This window comes from Eimeria maxima, genomic scaffold (assembly GCF_000499605.1).
Source record: "Eimeria maxima Weybridge genomic scaffold, Emw_scaff49, whole genome shotgun sequence".
NCBI lineage: Eukaryota > Apicomplexa > Conoidasida > Eucoccidiorida > Eimeriidae > Eimeria > Eimeria maxima.
In genome coordinates this window covers 35915-55909 of record NW_013566543.1, presented here as the reverse complement: position 1 = coordinate 55909, position 19995 = coordinate 35915, and the positions used below count along the sequence as shown (strand labels likewise).

General features: G+C 50.0%; 4 protein-coding genes across 4 annotated transcripts; 1 reads left to right on the top strand and 3 right to left on the bottom strand.

Annotated features, from left to right (window-relative positions):
• Positions 1-210: 210 nt before the first annotated feature.
• EMWEY_00008020 (hypothetical protein) lies at positions 211-2621 on the bottom strand (the record flags this gene model as incomplete). The annotated part of the gene is made up of 6 exons (XM_013482009.1): positions 211-487; positions 596-860; positions 1074-1251; positions 1442-1972; positions 2076-2209; positions 2408-2621. 6 exons carry the CDS (start codon positions 2619-2621, stop codon positions 211-213), a joined length of 1599 nt encoding a protein of 532 aa, XP_013337463.1.
• A 1228-nt stretch (positions 2622-3849) lies between these two features.
• Positions 3850-4761, bottom strand: EMWEY_00008010 (hypothetical protein, conserved; the record flags this gene model as incomplete). Its single annotated transcript, XM_013482008.1, has 1 exon — positions 3850-4761. One exon carries the CDS (start codon positions 4759-4761, stop codon positions 3850-3852), a length of 912 nt encoding a protein of 303 aa, XP_013337462.1.
• Positions 4762-9111: 4350 nt separating this feature from the next.
• EMWEY_00008000 (hypothetical protein, conserved) lies at positions 9112-12702 on the top strand (the record flags this gene model as incomplete). Its single annotated transcript, XM_013482007.1, has 6 exons — positions 9112-10656; positions 10797-10969; positions 11073-11158; positions 11372-11478; positions 11875-12230; positions 12582-12702. 6 exons carry the CDS (start codon positions 9112-9114, stop codon positions 12700-12702), a joined length of 2388 nt encoding a protein of 795 aa, XP_013337461.1.
• Positions 12703-17071: 4369 nt separating this feature from the next.
• Positions 17072-18060, bottom strand: EMWEY_00007990 (hypothetical protein, conserved; the record flags this gene model as incomplete). The annotated part of the gene is made up of 2 exons (XM_013482006.1): positions 17072-17803; positions 17932-18060. The coding sequence occupies 2 exons, from the start codon at positions 18058-18060 to the stop codon at positions 17072-17074; spliced, it is 861 nt and encodes a 286-aa protein (XP_013337460.1).
• Between the last annotated feature and the right edge of the window lie 1935 nt (positions 18061-19995).

Below are 19995 nucleotides of genomic sequence, written 5' to 3'. Positions count from 1 at the left end.
CATGCGGCCACCGGACTCTGTAATGAGTTCGGTGGTTGCTTGGCAAGGCTTCATGGAGGTTGCTGACTGTGCTCATTGCTAATGCCCAACTTTGACCTGGCATGCTAGACAGTGTACTGCGAGCGCATGACCAAGTCGAACATTGGTCCAGCTAGCCAGGCAGCCCATTGAAGGTTTGGCCACTGTCGGGTGCGTGACAAAAACCGCGCTTCACTCTGGACTCCCTACTTTAAGATTCAGCAACGACTGCCACAGGCTCCAGTTGCCGATGGGTGTCTCCTCCCTCTGCTGAATGCACTGTACAATCGCCTCGAAAAGATCCTTTGTGGTGGGGAATCTATGGCGAATCGCCGACAGTGTCCCCTCCATGTGTGCCAAAGTCGCGTCCCCAAATGCCTTGTAGTGCATCTCTCGCCCGGCGGCTGTGGCAGCAATCCACTGCAATAAAGACTTAAGTTGGTTGTCACCGCCAAATATAACGCATCCCCTGAACACCCAGAGAAGCTATACCACAGTATTAGTAAGAACCAGCCCCCCAGTAGAAGCCTGTTACATGAGGAGTAATGCAGATGCAATGTGCATTCCACTTGCTCACCACTTGCCGGTCGCTACCCCAGCCCTTGTTTCATGAATGACATCTTCAAACGGGTCTCCCTGAAAGCCAAGAGCTGCCTTCAGGATCTCTCGCTTCATGCTCTGGATGGAGTACTGCTCCCTTTCATTCTTAACAACTATGGCATCAATAGCGACTACAGTTGTCTCGCGTCGTCCCATCGAATCCAAGGGAGCAAGGCCGTGGACACTCCAATGAGAGCCAGCGGGAACAACAGGAGGAAACACCTGGAAGGTACCTTCATAACCTGATCGTACCGTACACCGAATACAAGCCTCAGCCAATGCTTGTAAAATGCACGCAGGCATACTTACGCTTGGACTTGATGGGGAACTAATGCTACAGAGTTCGCTGTGCCAGCTCTCCAGAACTCCGATTACCCCGGATCTCACAGCGGCTGGTAGCCGTAAGTTCGTACAAACAGTAACTGTGCATTAGTGTTCTCAGCGTAGACTGTCACCTGAATACAGTACGAAGCTCTCAGCGCCCTTAACAACAACTGCCTCATCATCTCTAAGGGCTTCCCGGAACAGCATAATAACATGCAGCTCAGGCCTCAACGCAAATATTAGTTCTTCCTGGGCAACGTGGCCTGCCCACATGCTAAGACCACCAACATACATGTCTGCAAAGTCGACCTGCGAAACAAAATGCATGTCGTGAGCAAATGCACCTACCCATTGTAAGCAACAGAATTCAGATAATTATGTACGCCTGGATACTCACAACTGTCTGCTGTCCAGATGATGCTGAATCTATGCACGCATATGCATAATTCCTACTCAACGAAGTCCGCTGCCCCAGCAAACACAAACAACTGTGGCGCACCTGCAGATCCCCATCACTCTTTGTTATGTCTCCATGCACGTCGACTGTTAAACCTGAGAGGGGGAGCGGCTGAGAAATGATCTTACTAACATCAACTTCGCTTCGAGACACCTGTTCCCCCTCAGGCGCCTCGAATGTGGTAGCCTCCGGAGTGTGCAAGTAAAAGCTGATAATTTCGTCGGCTGGGGAAATTTTTCTCGTCCTCCCCTCAAAGGTAATTTCTTGACACAAGCAAGTGGCCGTACACTTCGCCTGTGTGAAGTCATTGTCCTTAAGCATCTGCTGCCAGCAACCGCTCATGGTCTTTTGCATGGAACCGAAGTAAATCAGGAGGGCCTTCAGCTTCGGCTCCCGTTCGAAGAATCCCCGGTGATGCATGTCCAGCGCATTTAAACGCAACCTGCCCCAACTGCGCAACAACTTCCTCTGTTTTTGAGGAATTATCCCAAAAAAGCTTGCAGCCATCAAACAAAGTACTTGAATTCTCCGCAAATGCACCGAGGGGTGGGATCTCGTCATGTGTTTCAGTCCCTGACGCCGCCCAAACAGAGAAGGCAATCACAGAAGACACAACGATCTGAACCAAAACATCAATACAGTTCACAATCATGTGCACTGCAACCAAGAAGCATACCTTCGGGAATAAATCCGATATATGCTTAGCAACGCTCGCCAAGAATGGTAGTGTCGTCCTGGAAAACTCCTCGTCCTGCGCCAAATAACTGTTCAGCCTCCCTATCTGGAGTTGTCCTCCGCCACGGTAATTCCCTGCAGAATACACGCCTCTATAAAACAGATATGACGCCACGTAACATACTAGATGAACACCAATAGCATCAGCGGCTGCTGTTGAAGCTACGAGGCCGAAGTCATGCAAAAACCCGGAGAGAGGAGTTGCTGCGCTGGTGCAGGAAACATTCGCGGTCCCTAACACAGTTGTCTACTTCATTGTCATACTGGAAGTACCTGCCTCTCGAAGCAGATGTACGAAGAGCGCTTCAAACTGTGCCGCGGTTGAAGGAACGCCGCCATCCTCAATGCGTCTGAGGATATCTTGAATTCGCCTCTGGTGCGATTCCTCTGCAGGCCGAAGGACTGCATACGGAGTGTCTTCGGGACTCACTGAAGCAGTCTGGGACGTCCATGAAGCGTCCACAAACCTTGTAATAAAGATAACCATGTAGAACCATCTAAAAATTGATGGATTCATCCGACCAGCGCGCCTCGGCGCCGATAAGCTCCCTCCCCGTTCCATGCTCGCCTGGGGTGGGAGGGGGTAAGGGGCAAAAACAAATATACTGATAGTTTAAAGGAAATGAATGATATAAAGACAGTGAACGAAAGATCCAATTGTCGAACCCTACTTCCCGATGTGGAAGACCGCTGTTGCTGCACCCGCCACCGTAGTCCCCTTAAAAAAAAAAAAAGAGAGATGACACCCCACAGAAGGCGTCTAAAAAGGAAAAGCAATCGATCTTATGTTAAAAAGGACAAGTTCATACTTGGCATGTCATCGTTAAAGAGACCCTGTCGTCTCGGCGAAGAGTCTAGTGGTAGCCATATGATCACTTGCTTCTGTGCCGCTCGTTGCTTGCACCACACGGTGTAGAGCTCTTCACTTAGCCACTCGTATCACAATAAGCTAGTTTCAGCCATGGAAATCCTGTTAATGTCACAGAGAGAGAGTTGAGATTCGCAAACGACCGGTCACCCATCGAAGTGACTATTTAATATCGTCCTGAAGGGCGAGCGATGCTGCGGGGCCCAGCAACCTGCCCCACGAAAGTGAAGTACACCTAACTCATCCTCACTCAAAAAACAAGTGCCTTGTTGCCTGCTTCGTTTTTAGCTTTTCTGATGCTCCTTCGCGACTGTAGGTCACCGCATGAGGCCCCACTAGACTTCAACGCAGACCCTCTTGTAGGCACCCCGTTCATTTGCTTCGGTTATCATCCCAGCAGAGTATCTATGAGACGCCGCCGTGTCCGTGAAGGCCACATAATTATATTCAGTGTCATCCTGGGCATCTTAAAGAGCTTCGGATGCTACAAAACACACAATCCGGACTCTAGTCCCTCCGCATGCTCCTGATTTTTTAGCTATCAGGCGTCTGCTCGTTCTCAACTATGTGCCTTTCAGGACCACCAACAAGAATTAAGCTGTTCAACGAGGCCAGTGCTCCCCACAGGCCCTACAGCAGCACTGTAGCTGTTGCCTCTCAATTACTACTTTCTGGAAGTATAACGTCTATTCATTACGTCTACTATAGACAAGCACAAATCCTCTACAGTTCACAATTGATACAACAATATGAACTGGCTTAACTGCACCTCTCTGTTCAAATGCCCAAAGCGTTGCATTTGGGCAGATTTGGGCAGAGGATAGCTGCCCAGTTGTTATCGCGTCTTCTAGCCTCTTGACTCGAGCTGTGCCTCTGCAATAACGCGAGAGGCGAACTGTTTAATCGTCCGCACCACAAAAAAACACAAACAAATGCCTGCACATATCCCTGTGACCTCCAAATGCTTCTTGGACACTGTGCAAAGTCCGAAGACATCGATTTCTGTCCCCTGAAGCGCAAATGACTTCGCATCCAGTGCGCTGTCGAGGCTTTGAAGCTCTCCTCCGATTATTGCATATATAATGGCAAAAGGAACGCCAGTCACGACCGTTGAAAGCGCGAACGTTGTGGCCGATATAGGGGTTGTCCCAAGGAAATAGTTGTTGAAAGTGTAAGGTAGTAGCATCCTCGTGCACAGGACAAGCTTCACTGAGTCCTTCTGCAAAGCTAGCTCTATGGCTTGCAGTTGTTTACTGCGACGCACAAACCGACGGACAACAAACTGTCGCAACAGGAAACGCGAAATAGCAAAGGCTAGACAGGCTGAACCCAAGCTCCCACAGAGAATGACGAACGCAGCAAGAGGCGACGGGCCCATCAAAACACCCGCCAAAACAGAAAGCAGCGGGGCGGGAACGAGCAGTCCAGCGACGATGTAAGTTAAGACGTATGTAGCAGGGCTATTTCTTTGGCATTCTACAACATGACGCAGCACCTCTTTAACCGGCAAAATCCACAATAGCACCAAGAACACACTAAAAGCAAGCCCTGCGATTAAAGATTTTGTGCAGCCCCATGGTAATGGTGCCTCCTCCGAGTCGCCGGACACTTCAGAGCCTTCAGTAGTAGACTGTGCTGCCCGTGGGGGTTTTCCGATAGTCAGTACCTCCCTCTCACAAGGAGAAACGGCTGCTACATCGTCAAGTGTGCTTCTTCTCGGGGAGTGCCGCTGGCTGAAGATGCGGAGAAAAACTGCCATTACCGCTGCACAGTAGTCGGTGTGAGCAGGTAGAAGTAACGATCATGGAAAACCTGAAACAACGTAAATTGGGCCCATCGACTATGCAGAAAAGCACAGATGCTGTGCTCAGCTACCGTACAACCGCGGCCAGAGCATACACTGGGGAGGTCCCAAACTTCCAGTTGGCAACACGGTAGGCCAAAAAAAATCATTCAACAATTCCTCTGTTCAATGAAGTAGAAGGCATATTCTATCTCATATTTGTCGGCATGTTCATTTACAACGTAAGTGATGGAGGGTAGCACTGCATGCATTCGCTGGACCCGCCGCACAACCAATAACGACGGCGAACACTGTAGCACATGGTTCCCACATTAGACTTACACTTCGTCTCTTTTTTCCACAGGCATATATGCAACAATTTTTAGTAACTACATGCAGTTCGATTGCCTCTGGCACAGCCGAGTCCAGCACGATTCCTTTACCAAACACAACGGGCAACAACATCCTTCCTCTCTGCTGTTTGTAACTGGGGCCGTGAGATTTCCCTGACCCTTGACTAGATTCAACAATAGCTTAGTGCATCTGCTCTGTAGGTGCAAACAATCGGGCATAATACTAATAATACTGTGTAAAATTATCACGGTTTATCCACTGGCTAGGGCGTAGGTTGTACACTGTAACATGGTTTGTGAAGGGCTGGCAACTCTCTCTGAAGGGGGCATATCAAATTGGATGCGTCCCAAATAGACAAACAACACGAGCAAACAGTCGTCTACAGCTTTCGTCCATTCGGTTATGGAGGCTTGTTCTCCCAAAAGAGGTTGTCGTGGGCCGTGAGAAGCGGTGAGCTGCAACATGTAGGAGGCCATGTCTTCTCCCGCAGATCAAGATATTGAGAAATGGGTTCTGTTGCTTACTGTAAGTATCTAGGCCCTCATCGCAACCCACAGTGATCCTAGAATAAGACCGTAGACCCCCGTTACACTTGGTCGCACAGCAGTGGACAGTGAGGACTGATATATAACACAGCCGTCTTGTGGGGAGGGTCCAACCGCAAGGGAACTCGTAAAATTTAATCAAGCGCAATATCTGCGTCCCATCCAACGCAAAATGTTCTTTCTACGACAAAAAGTCGTGAGGAATGCCTTCGGTGTTGTCAACCACCCAGGTTTGACGGTTGAGGTGACAGAAGAGAGGTGTAGGATTCCACTCTAGAGCTTATTGTTCGCCTCCAGCAGGCTCCAGAAAAATTCCAACAGCGAATTGCATCCTCATTATTAGAAGGGAAGACATGGCAATGGTGGCTGCTAGCTATTCTACCGTATAAGGATATTTATTCATAGGACACCAAGGGAACCGACTACGCCATAGTTGAGAAGCCGAAACAAGGAAAGCTATCGATATAATGCTATATCTGGATTTACCGGTCTGTGTTGGACATCAACGGTGTGATAAGAACTTCTGTATCGACGGTATTTTGGGGGAGAATTCTAATAGGGAAATGCAGCCCGTAACCGTACATGCCTTGAAAATGGAAATAGAAGATGGAGTGGGTGGCGTAGCGGAAATGGCATACTTAGGCATCGAAGACAGAGAAAACAGCATATCTACCTATCCAACGGGCAGGCAAGAGAACACCATAAGATGCAGATATTAAGGCTATGGATGTTCGGGACCGAAAGGCCGAATCCCACGCAAAAAAAGCAGAAACTGGAAGCAGTCGAACCACTGGATACTCAGAAAGCCGGGAGGTTTTATTGCGGCTCAGCTGTCCTTCTGCACTGACGGTCGCATGATTCGCGAGTGCAGGAGTACTCAGCACATCTAGATGAGCAAAGAAGAAGGTCAGAGGAACGCCGGGGGCCCCACAAAATTTGCAATGGAGTGGTAGGGTGACGAGGTGATGGGTGACAGCAGCAGCCGCAAGCCATAGTTGAGTGAAACCTGTGCTTACCTAAGTCCGTATTAACGGCCATGTTGCCGTTGCCAGCGCTATCGACACAGGTTGAGATATGAATCCGATACCTGTGGAAGTGGTGAGGAGGTGCCAACATTCAGGTCACTCCTTGGCGCTGTTACTCTTGTAATTCCGTACGGGGCGTGTACCAAAGCCCAAATTCAGCGTGCACCGGATTACCCACAGCATGGCGCCCATGCACTTTCCTGGCAATGCTTTCCATGTGCGTGTTCCAGAAGACGAGGACCGCGTGGTCCTCTAAGCACTGTAAAAGGAATCTGCTTCACCTACAGTTGAAGTGGAAGAATTGTGGCAAGTAGGAAGGAGAGCGGAGGCCCTTTCGTAGTGCACAGATAATGCGAAAAAAGGGCGGAGAAATGAACGTTCTTCTCCGTCGTTGTAGGAATTCTGTGTTCTGATACCCAAAGAACAGCTACGGTTGGCACAATTGAAGAGGATTCTCAAGTGTACTGAATAGCAATGAGCTACGAACGGGGAAGCCTTCAGCTGGGCGCCCGACTCATCGTATCGAACTCATTTCCTGACAGAGCGTTGTTCCAAGATATCGGCATTCATCATCTCTAGAAGATCAACTCGAACGACATGCAGAAAAACTGCTACGAAAAGGCACAGTCCAACTGCCAAGTATCGCATTTGGAGGCAATCCGGTATTGGCGAAGAAATATGGAAGTTGTAGCTGCAGCATGTTCGCAGTCTTCAACAGCATCCAACATCCTCACGGTGGAGCAGAAGTTTCCAGTGCCTCATCGCGCCGAAATACGTAGCCCCCTGCAAGTTGCAGGAGTCAGCAGTATATACTCCATTTGGTCCCGATGAGCAGTTTTCCCAGATTCCAGTATATCATGGAGGCAGGCACAACCGTGGACCCGTAGCCGCACTCAAAAATTACAGTACACTTGCACTGTTAGTTGCAGAATTGTCTACTGCAAGTGCTGCTGCAAGGTCGCCCCACATGCAGGTGTAACGAACTGTTACCTTCCGGCTTGCACTATAACTGTACAAAATTGTTCGACACCTATCGTCAGGGTTAACGGATGCAGACATTCTCTCACTGATTTTAGACAGATAATACCGCTGTAAGGCAAGCCCTCGATCTTTCCCGATGAGTATTGGAAGGCCCACTTGAGCCAAAATAGTTGATGTGAATCCTTTGGAACAGCTTATCTGCCTTCCCACTCTCGAGGCATCTTGAGTGCAAGCTCCAAAATCCTTGAGCTGCTGGAGATGGTAAGGCCCGCTGCCAGTTCCACTGCACCTTGTTTCACCATTAAGTTCAGGAAAGCTCCACATGTAAGTACAAGAAAACTCTCTTGACGGTATGTGTGGGCACTGTAGACATTTGCCGAGAACTCTTTGCTTGTTAGCTGCAAACTAAGGCCAGGTAACGGTTGTGCGCCAACGTCAGACACCCTTACCAACACCGGACAGACTATCCTACGGCTGCAGACCGAGCAACAGCAATAGGAGCTGCAGCCACATACATGTACGGCGAAGCCATTTTTTTTATAAGGGTGTATATAATAAAAGGGTATGTACGGACAGGAGTCAGACCAGAATTTGCAAAGCTGGCGGCTCTTCGTGGCCCTGAAGTTTGTGAATTATTCTGATGCACCTTATATTCTTGGGTACTACTGAAGGAGGGAAGCAGCAGCACTGTGAGTACAGACCTATGATGATTGCACAAGTGTGTTATCGAAATGGTGCCCGCGTGCTGGTTAACTCGCTGTGGTAGTCCATGCGACGTCAGCAATAAAAACAAAAACACGCTGAATTGTGATACTCTTCAAAATCGGACACATAAGAAAAGTGTGAAACCCAGAGAGGGATGCCTTCCTCTCTTTTCTAGTGTCTGGTGGGTGGCGCTTTCCGCGTTGTGTTCGTTCCGTTTCCGCAACAAAGACGTGCTAGGTGACCCAATGTAATCATTACTCACTTCTTTGTCAATCCAGGTTTTTACACTAGTTTTCTGGGACTGTATGGGGCTTAATTAACGATGGCATGCTGTGAAACACGTGCCCAATTTGTCACCCTCATCTGAAACGCCTGTCACCGACGGCTTCTCCACTGCACCGGCTGGTTCCGGAGCGCTCAGGATATCAGCACATATGCATACCGTCCATCGTTTCCTTTCCTATAAATCGCCTTCTCATTGTCATTTCTTACTGACGCTTGATCTTCTCTTAAGGGGGGAGGCTCCGGGAGGTGTGAGTTTCGGCCACACAGCTGGTGTGCAACCGGTTCCTGTTTTCTTGCCTGTCTGCTTGTCCGCTGATGCATGAATCTCCCATTTGTCCTTCATTTTGTTTAAAACTCCCTGTTCCCAAGTTTTCCCATTTTCTCCCGCAACGCGAATCTCTGTTGAGGTCGAACGCCCGGAACAGACCGCGATGCCGCGCTCCGCAGCGCAGCCGGCACAGCCGGCAAACATTGAGGCGATGGACCTTCACAACGCAGCCAGAAATTGTCTCCCTGCAGATGCGTTAGGTTCTACAGTGGCTGAAACTACAGAAGCAGATCTCCAAGCTGGCAGTGAACCGTGCTCTTCAGTCTCTCCGCAGGAGTCGAACGGTGGCGCTGATGACAACACACAAGCAGAAAGGACGGCTGTAGAGAAGATTCATCTCCTCCCTGTCTCTCGGGAGGCTCCAAAGGACTGGGTCTTCGCCACCCTCACACGGCTTATGAAGGAAGGGAAGGCTGTTCGTCAGTATCTGTACCTAAAAGTCAAGCGCCCGGCCAGGGAGTCGAATAGCTCAAAGACCAGGACAAGGGCTCAGGAGCAGAGGCAGCAACAGCAAGAGATGCAACAGCAACGGCAGGAAGAAAAGTCGGGACAGGAACAGGAACGTCAGCAACAGCATCAAGGTGGCGAACCGGGCAACAGGTCAGAAGAATCTAACGATGACTACACGTACATCGTTGTTGCGTGTCTGCCGCATTCAGGAGTTATAACGTCGTCCACCCTCGTCTTCACGTCAGGAAGTCCTCTCCAGCCTCTGCGCCGAGTGCAGCTATTGGCCCTTATCCACCCAAACAGCGCTTATGCACGCCGGGCAGGCGTTGCCTCTTACTCAGAGGCACTACAGAGAGGGGTTGTGGGCGAATATAGCACCAGCAGCAACAGCAACAGTGGCATCCGCGACGACCAGCGAAATCAGGGGCCCTATCGCCCCACAGTAACCTCGGAAAGCAACAACAGCAACAACAGTAGAACCCTCACAGAAAGCACTGCAGAAGCCCCAGCTTCAGGTGCTGAAGCAGAGCACCGTCATCGGCAGCTAGGCTCTCCTTTCGACTGGGGCTCTCCAGATGGTATTGGAGAGAGGCGACGAAGACGGCAAGTGCCGCAGAGAGAGTACAACCGAGCGGAAGAAGTCATTGCTGCAGTACTCAATGATTCCGACCACGGATCGGAGTCGGGTGAAGGGGAGTCGGGTGACGAGCAAGACATGGGTGGAGGCATACCTTTCCGTCTCTGTGATGCTCCTGGGCCTGAAGAATACCTCACAGCGTCTGTTTCGAGCGATCAAAGGAGACAGCAGGATAAGCAGCAGCAAGGTCAGGAACAGGAGCAGCCTTTGTTCCGGCAGCAACGGACTTTGCAGCTGAACTTTAACTTCTCGCCTTCCTCCGGCGGCGACCGATGTACTGGAGGCGGAGGGAGTGAGTTCCCAAGGTCTGGATCCCGTGAAAATGGGGCGTTCAACTTAAGTGAAGAAGTATTGTTTCATGATTTCGTTGCCCCCTACTTTCTGGCACGGAGTGGGGGAGCGTCTTGCCTCCCCTCACCTGCCACGTCAACATATGGTGACAGCTGTCGCGACACCGCAGTGGTTGTGTTTCCCGGTAAAAAGCTTGTCATCAAAGATTTAACGTTTGTTGTTTGGGCTACAGATCCGGGCAACGGACCAGGCTTCGTCTGGAAGGACACGGTGAGGCTGCAGAAACCCTCTGCATCACCCTTGAGTGTCTTTCCCAACGTAATTGAGTTCTGTTGCTCATATTCTTGAACCGCATTCGTCTTGCATGATGCTATATGAGCAGTGATTATAATGATGTCTGCGTGGGTCAGGCTATCTACATATCCGTGGATCCTTGGGGCGAGTATAGGCGAGTTCACATATTGCCTTTTGCGGACACATTGCCGACGACATATTCTTTCCGTCTTTTCGAGGATTATTTGCAACCCTTTCTAAAGGAGCAGCCCTGGCGATTGATAAGAAAGGGGGACATATTCACCTTCAGGTCTGTTGGATACAGAGCATTCTGTGGGCTTTTTGGCTCTCCCCTCAGTCGTATGAGTTTACTAATACTGTGGCACCAGCGTTTCTTGTTCCATTGACTGCAGGGGAGTTGAATTTAAGGTTATTGCCACGGAACCCTCCACTGTACCTGTCGCTCGTGTAGGACCAGAGACAGTTGTACACTTTGAGGGTGCGCTGACCGATTATTAGCATCTCACTTACATAACTACTTTTTTTCCACCATAGGCAATTTGTGTACGTATATATTTACATTTTGTTGTACCAGGATAAGCATCCTGGTACATGTATTTTTTGTGAGTTGTGCAGCGTGAATGTTTATCGCATACTAGGCGTTGTTAGCCGGGCTTTGGTCCTTGTTTATGCTGTTGTGCCTTGATTTCAGGGTCTCTTAATCCTTCCCTGATCGACATTTTGCCTCCGGAGATCCTCTCCCGCGTCCGCCGCCTCCCGGCGCGGGTGCAACCCTTTGCCATTGTGGCAGCAGCGCAGGTGCGTGGGGTTCCTTGTATGCAATCGTGTATGGCTGGAACACATAGATAAGCCCATAAAGGATAGCTATTTCAACTCTGTCGGCCTAGCTTGGCTCCAAGGCAGTTTAGGTTCTGCCTTAGGTGTTGGTTAGGAGCCGCTTTACGGTGTGGGTCATAGCGCAGGTTTGACCTAGGGTTGAGGCTATGGTTTGGGGTGAACATTTCCTGTGGGGCTTGGGGGTCAAGGATATGTGTTGGGACAGTATTTTGGCGATCTCAGTGAACGTTCCCGTTACTGTTAATCGATTCCTTTTTTTGGCAGCTGTTGGATTTGACTGCCTACTGAACCGTTATGTGCACGCTTCGTGTTCACTTATGCAGTTTTGCTGCTGGGTGTTGGATGTCGCTTGTACAGTCATTGGATCCGCAGCTTCTTCTGAGGGTACTCCCTTCTGGAGGTATGAGGGGAGGTTCTCGGGGGATCGATGAGGGCTTAGAGGCGGCTGTGAAGCGGCAGCTGGTGGGGCCTTTTTGCTTTGCCGAATACCAACGGGTGTATGGTCACCTATGCACGCGACCGCAACAGGAGGAAGTGCACAAGGGAACAGAACGGGAGACAAGAGGCGCTGCTGCGGTGGTAACACCGGGGAAGGCACTGCAGGCTCAATCTTTATCAACATCCGCGGCTTCGTCAGCAGCCCCAACTGGCGGGGGCGAGCCGGAGGCGCCCAGCTGCACCGTTTGTACGCTGCAGCTGCAAGATGGCACAGAGTCCGTAACCCTGCCATGCGGCCATGCGTTTCACTGGGAATGTGCAAGGGCATGGCTTCGCTGCAGCGCCACCTGTCCCAATTGCAGGGCTCAAGTAGTCTTGCCTAAAGTGGCATCCCAAGGAGGCGGGGATGCGAGCGGAAACTCCCAGACGCATGTTGGTAGCGCAGCTCTTGGGTTTGTCCGGAGCGCCTGGGCAGAATTTTTTAGCACCTGAAATTCCCTCTTCCCTTCCGTGCTGCTGGAGCGCTGCCTACCCAGTTCGGACTGGATCTTCCAGGGTCAAGGGAAGCGTCAACATGTGAGAAGGGCCGCCGTGTTATCATGACGACTGTGACGAGGTGAATGCAGAGGGCTGGAAGCCTTTATACGGATACGTCCAGCCTCAAAGTATACGGGTATGTCGAGCTTCAACATGGCCGAGGAGGTCGTTTGTGTTGACAGAATATCTGGTGGCCGTGGGGAGCTGTAGACGGGCCAAGGGCTTCTTGGAGTGGAGTGTTTTGACAGCCCAGCTTGAGCTTGGTTTCTGTTCCATTGTCCCCTACATATCTGTTATTTTTAGCGTTCATGACGGATGCTTTGCACGCTCCTTCTGGGCCAGAAGTCATAGCGCCTGGCACGCACCCTGAGAAAGGTATTCTCTGTACCCTCCGAGTGCAATGGGGTGTGCTTGTCTAACACTACACCAGTTGTGGGTATCCTCCTTTCGAAGGCGGTATAAACCGGGCGGACGATGGGAACTGCGGTGCCCCTTCGGCGAGCCATTAACAACTTCGGTGGCACTGGCTTCTGTATGCAGTGGAGGTGGTGGAAAGGCAATGATAGCTTTGCGAGATCTATAGACACTGCAAGGGCCCTGACAGTTGTGTGCTGGAACTGCAGTACAGTAGGCTTTATGCAGTTCTCTTTGGTAGGCATGCCCAATGAGTATGGCCTAGGGTGCTGTACGGCTACTTTGAAACGTTAAAAAGTGTAGCCTACCTCTGCAGCTGTCAAGAGAGCCGATGGATTTAGGAGTTGACAAAATAAGAGTACATTCGCCCATGGCAAAAGACGGGGCACTTATACCGCTCCAGTTAATGACGAGGAAATGAATTGGGCGGTAGCCTAGAAGAAAAACGAAGGCTATCACCAAATATACTTGAGAGAAAGTTGATTGTGCCAACAACAGTGTTTTTGACTGCGCCAACAACAGTGTTTTTGGCCCACACGGTTTCCACCTTTCCCTCTCCCACTCGGGTCGGTTAGTATTCAAATGATGCCCAGGCAGCTGTCCTTTACTGCCGGTTTTTGGTGTATGCAACTGCAACCTCCAATTACGCTCCATCTGGAGATGACGACGACAAAGGACAGTAGGGGGCTAGTCTGGCGTGCCGTTCGCGGTCCCATGTGCCCTCCTGGTTCTTTGGTGTTCGTTGTTTGTTTTCGTGGCTTTTTCTCTCCGCCTTCCACTGGGGGGTTCCCAGGTTGCTTGTGGGGGTTTAGCGGGGGAGTTTCTCAGCCATAAATTTGTCATGCTTCTGTTTGCTTTTGACCAGCCAACAGCAGAGCAGGAGCACTATAAAGAAGATCAGGATGCAGACCATAAGCAGTACCAGCAAGGGACCGTGAAAAGTGGCAGGAGAATCAAAATCAAGCCCAACGGTGGTGCCCACTACCTGGCGAGGCACATACACTGGCATGCCTGTATGTGCCAGAGCTGGGCTCTGCATCATCCCCCCTATTTGTCCCCAGTTCAAAAACGAGTAAGGCCCCGATTCAGCAGTCATGACCCCCCCTCGCACGTCCAGTTCCTTTTGAGTCGTCATCTCCATAGCCCTTCTGCCGTCAGCATCCCCCACAAGAATGGCTCCTAGGCTATCCGAGCTGCTCAAGACCCCTTCAGATGGAGTTTCTGCAGCAGTTGCTACTGACCCTGCTAGCTGCAGCATGACTGAGGATTTTGTAGTCGAGCTGCAAGGGGATGATAAAGATGGTTCTGCATCTGCTTCCAAGACTTTCTGGCGCTCCAACTGAGTAAACTGATGCCTCATTAGGCTGATGGCCTCAGCCCGCAGGACTTCAGTCGAGGAGTGCACCTGAGGGGCATCTGGCCAGGCTCGTTGGTCGTCTCCCAAGTGTCGAACACATGCGGCAAACTGTACGGAGCATATTAATGCTAATACAAAGCTCCCTTTCACGAATAGAGTTGGCTTCACAGTGAAGGAGCGAGGCCGTGGGTTCCATCCTGCCTCACGCTCGTCTCTTGCTAGGGCAGCACCCGGCATTGAATGGTCGACACGAGCGACATTAGAGTGTCGCTCCTTGTGCGGTCCTGTGAACAGTGAAAAAAAGATTCTCCTCAAGCAACTGCAGGCCTCTGCGGTTCTATTGAAGAATTGTTCTAGGCGGATATGCCTCGCTGCACGCGTTGAGGCAAGTTTATTGTCTGACTCCCCGGGAAGGCCACGTAGAGTTTGAAGATATACACAAGCGGGTACATGAGAACCTGACAATACAGAACCAACCTCCATGACGGTGCCAGGGACAAGGTCACCACTGGACGCGAGGAGAACCTCTGTGGCCTTTCACCTTCCCTCTGCCAGATAGATTCTCTGGGTGCAAGCGGTGGAGGGGAATACAAGATCGCCGATGAATACTGCTGGCAGGTCCAAAGCTCAATTTCCAGGCACTCTTCTCTAAAAACATTAAGTTAATTTGCTGTGCCCTGGAATCCACCCCAGATAGTTTGTCGCACAAATTACAAGCGGTGGCGGCGGCGGGTCGGTAACCCCGGGTCAAGATGTCCCCAGAGATGCACACTGCAGATTTTCAAGTGAATTCCCCAATATAATACACGTACAATTTGTACTCAACATATAGTTTGGGTCCAAGACAAAACTGAGGAGAGCGAATAACGTGGATTCACAGCCCCATCCAAGCAGCCTCAAGTACGGACCGACAGAAGACTGCGATAGGTTTTCGCCGCCGCTGAAGTACTTGACGAATTTTGAGCATATCATGAATTCATGAAAACAGAACAAAATGCAAAAGTCCAGTTGAATGCAGATATGTTTCACAGACGAAAATTTCTCTTTCAGAGCCGTCTGCTGTCTGGGCCCAGCGGTGAATGACAAACCAATGGTCCAGCCACAGTGAGCTCGTTTGCCAACAGCTGCAGCATTACCTCAATGATCGCTTACTCTGTAAGTCCCAATCTGAGCTGTTAAATAACAAGTGATTACTTAGTGTCTTCATTAGCTGTTGAAACTAAATTAGCCTCACCTCCGTGCAAACCCCTCGCTCGTCCGTCCAACGGGCCGCATACCCACACTCAAGTGTACCACTTCGTTTTTACTGCAAACACAATGATGAGGCAAATTCCTAGGGAATATGGTTATCTAGATTATTTGTAATTCAGTTGTGCTTTAGTATGCACTAAGATCCGGAGTAACTGTTAATTCGGCGAGGGGTACGTGGGCCATAAGGGCGCGCTGCTAAATAGGCTTGGTGGGGATGTGCGTAGCCAGGGTTCCTTCCTCACCAATATTTGCAAAATATCCCCTCAAGGTCTGCTTCGCAAGAATGGTGCCTTCTTCCCACCATAAGCATGAGAGGAGCTCACACACATGTTTAACTCTTCGTGCTTGCAGCTGTCCTCTTAGTGTTTTGCCACTTTTTGCCCGCTCCAGTTGGCTTTAACAAGTGTAAAGGCGCCCTTCACTCGCCTAAGCGAGATGAGAGTGGACTGGACGTTTACTGAACTTGTTTTCCTCATCCTACTTACTTCACACAGCATGACGGAGCTTTGCGGTTTTACACTCCTCTCTACAATTTGAGGGGTAAAGCGAAGTGCTATGCGGGAGAAAGCCCAACAGAACATTTGTGGGCATGCAGGCCAGTCTCACTTGATGCCTCAATTCAGAGCAGTCAGTGGACATAGAACGGCATATCATGTCACGAGGCTAGTAGGTTACAGTGCAGGGCAGCTTTTCGAAGTGCATGAGTTTTACTGTCAAACAGTAAGCCCCAGTGAGCATCCCATTTGCTTAACTCAACAATTACTCGACAGTTTCATACACCTCCCCAATGCAGATTGTTCTTGGACCAGTTACCCTTTATATCCTTAAATAGACTGCGGTAACACTCCCGTCAACCTTTTTACAAGTGTATCGTGGTGCTCCAACCAGATTCTCACGTACAGCTGTGTTGGAGTGTGCATTGTAATCGCCAACAGCGTCTCCATCATAAGTGCCATATTTCCACGCTTCTCATGTGCCGGCCTCCATGCTCGACCGGCTCCTGTAGACTCTCAACACCACTGACCAGGTTACAGCGTTCTCCGCTGTACGTCTTCACATGCCCCTAATTTGGCCATCTCCCTCTTCATGCCGCAGCACACGACACGGTGAGCTCGCTCTGTACTCTGCCGTCCACTGTCCTCAGGCAACGTAGTGCTCAACCTACATCACACTTCTTCACTCTACCATCACTACTGCAACTACCTCAAAGCGGTACCTCAAAGCGGCACTAATCGCCTGAACTTACAATCCCCTCTCTGCTTCGATTTAAGCTCAACTATAATAGCCTGCCTGATCTCGATAGTTTATGCAGATGCTCACATAGGTAAACATGAACTGGGCGTACCGGGAACGCGCGGTGTCCATAAAAAAATATTGCCTGCAACTGGGCAAGAATAATAATCCCAGTTACTCATTCAAAAAAAAAATTGATAATGTATTCAAAACTCATGTGTTTACATGTTTACACTGTCGTGTTTGCCCCTGCTAGTGAGCAGGCAACCCCATATTCCTGGGGATTTTACTTTGGCATATACAGGCCAGAATATATTCTTTTGGTCATTGGTATCGCCCCATTTCCTTAATCTGCTTAACAAGCTCCCGTGGCGACGAGCCATCTCTGCTCACTAGGTCGGAATTAATGAGGTCGAGTTTCATTGGCAAGTTAAATTCAGGATGGATAAAAACAATAGACCCACGCTGAACGTCGAAAAGAACTCTTTGGGGCTCTCCTGTGCGTCGGCTAATCTTAACTGGGATTCCGCTTATGAACACCACGTAAGGATGTTCTGGGTTCTTCTCATGAGTCCACTGTTGTACTTCGGGTTGGAACACAACGGCCCCCGTATCTGGTCTCGTCGGTTGTTTTACGGTGACTTCCCCTCTCCTCCCCTTCCTTCCCGACGATGCATCTCTGCGCCTTCTGACCTTTCCATCGCCTTCCGTTTGCTCCTTTGGTATCTGTTCTGGCTTTAGTTCGTGAGGGTGGTGCAGCATCCATTCAAGGTCATTTCCTGTACTGGCGTCGTGAAACATTAGACCGACGTCCTCCATATGTTGCACAATAAGATACATCTTCTGTCCTGTGGAAGGGTGTTCTAGGAAAAAATTCCCATTTTCCAGAGTGATGAGGAGCTTCTTAGGTCTCCCCAAGGGATCATAGGAAACGGGAACTCCACCGTAGAGACCGAATTTAGGGGCGGTTTCCCTTTCATCTGCCAACCTGTCTGCAAGCCGTCTAGCAGATAACCCCTGGTCACTTGAAGCAGGTTTCTCTCCCAGCTCTCCAGCCTGCAAAAAGCAAAAAACGCAAGAGCAGCCACGCCCGCCAGGAGGGAGACAAGAGCTAGTGACAACCTCATGCGTCTCTTGGAGACCCCCAAGCTGCCATTGTGAGAAAAGAGACTTTCATTGATCACCTGTGTTTCATTGTGAAGGGGCGCAGCCACATTAGAAGCAGTCGATGAAGCTTCCGCGCTCCCCAGTTGGTTGCAGAGTGCAACCACAAATGCCAGGGAGGCGACAACCAGCGGGGCGGATCGGCACATATTTAAACGCACTCAAGTAAAGACAGTTCCCATCCAGGATTAAAAATGTCTTTTGTCAGCAAGTCTTGGGTGTCAAGTCTCATTGCTTCCAAGCGGGCGATGCAGACACAACATGGTGAGACACCGCAGTTCGCCCGCTACGCGCTGTGCTGCACGCGCACTCTCCAGTGCACGCAGCTGCACCAAGAAATCAAGGTGGCCGGTGCTACTTCACACTGTCTTTTTCTGCTTTTCCACTATTTGGTATAAATTTTTACTGTTTTCGAAACGCGAGGCTTGGGTACGTTCAGTACTTCTACCACATCACCCTCAGTCTAGCGACGATCCACTGTAGAGTGGAGTTGCCAGCGCGCGCACGCGAAAAGTACCCGGTGAATAGAATGAAGTTTTCAGTCAAACTGAGGTGTAATTAATATCTAGTTTTTTACTTAACACGGCATTAAATCTGTACACCTCGCATGTGGACACACGATTCGAAGGCACGGAAGCGGTCTACACCGCTGGTCTGAACCGAAGGGGATCTTCTGATTTAGTGGCACAGGACCTGCACCACCAAGATAAACAGCACAAGCAAACAAAGTTTTGAGCAGAGGTTGGTATAAACTTACCTCTACTGCAGAGTTAAAGACTGTTCCCATCCGCAGACACCGCAACGTTCGGCAACGCGTCTCGACCCAAATTATCGAGGTAAACCTCGGTCTCCTCTATGTGATATTGAGCTCAGAAATGGATTCAAAATAGGTACCGTATAAATGCGAATTGTACAGTATGCTGACCCCCCTCCCCAGTCTACAAACGTCCTGTACGCAGCGGCGCAACCACCTGCAGCTGCACCGCAGGAGTATGGGGACCGTGAGGCGCACGGTACCTTGCAACAACAAGGTGCAGGAAGTTCATACATGCAAAACCAACGGAGCATTTCTTGTTGCATGCGCCTTAAAAGAAGCATGTTGAAAAAGTCTGCTTGCATACCGGTAACAGAGGGCCACGTGGACTTAGCTACACAACCTCGCGCACTAGGGCAATATTCAATTTGTAGAGTCGACTTTCGTGAGCTACAAAGGAGTAAAAATGTACTAGACTAGATCTACGCCAAGGAAACTGAACTTCCTGTTGGTTCCGAAGCCGCCTGAAACAGCGACTCAAGAGCTCAGCGGTTGAGGGTTGTCCGTTCGGAGTTGAGGCGATATTTGTGCTTGAGTGTAGAATGGATAACGATGAATAATTCAGTGCACAAGCCATCGTATGCAGTGACAGCAGAAGCAATAAAGGGGGGCGTACTCACACAGGGGAATTCTGTTGTCTTGAGGCAGGAATTGCACCACGGAGTGGTGCAATTCTTGACGGCCCACCTGCTTTGTGTCCCTGTTCCAGGTCTATGGGTTGCTATTCTCAAGACCCACGCAGAGTGTCGGGTAGTTCTGCTGTTCTATGGAGACGCTTTAGACTTCCGTCACTTGTGCGGCTCACGGAAATCCTCGGCTAGGCTGGAGGACATCCCGTACCGGAGGGAGTGCCGAAGTATGCCAACACACAATAGCTGGAAGGCCACCTTGTGCACCTCCAAAACATCAACATGATTTCCTGAATAGTTGTTGGGCTACGTAGGAGCTGCACCCTAAAGCAGCACACACTGGACTTCTGATGCGTCGTGAACAATTCGTATCTACAAAACCCAGCTATCAAATTTTCAACGTCTTGATTCACATAGATGGGATAGGCTGTGACCTCGTGTGCTTCACATACACCATTTTTAGGACTACAGTATCCTTCTAAACCATGCTTTTCTCATGGCATGGAGACATGATATTACACCTGTCTAACATGATTACTCTGCGAATTTATGCATCGCCAACATCCATAAGGTTGGCGACAAACAAGTGTGCGAGAACCGTTACTATCTTTGGTCCCCTTTCTGTACAATGGTTTGTCTTC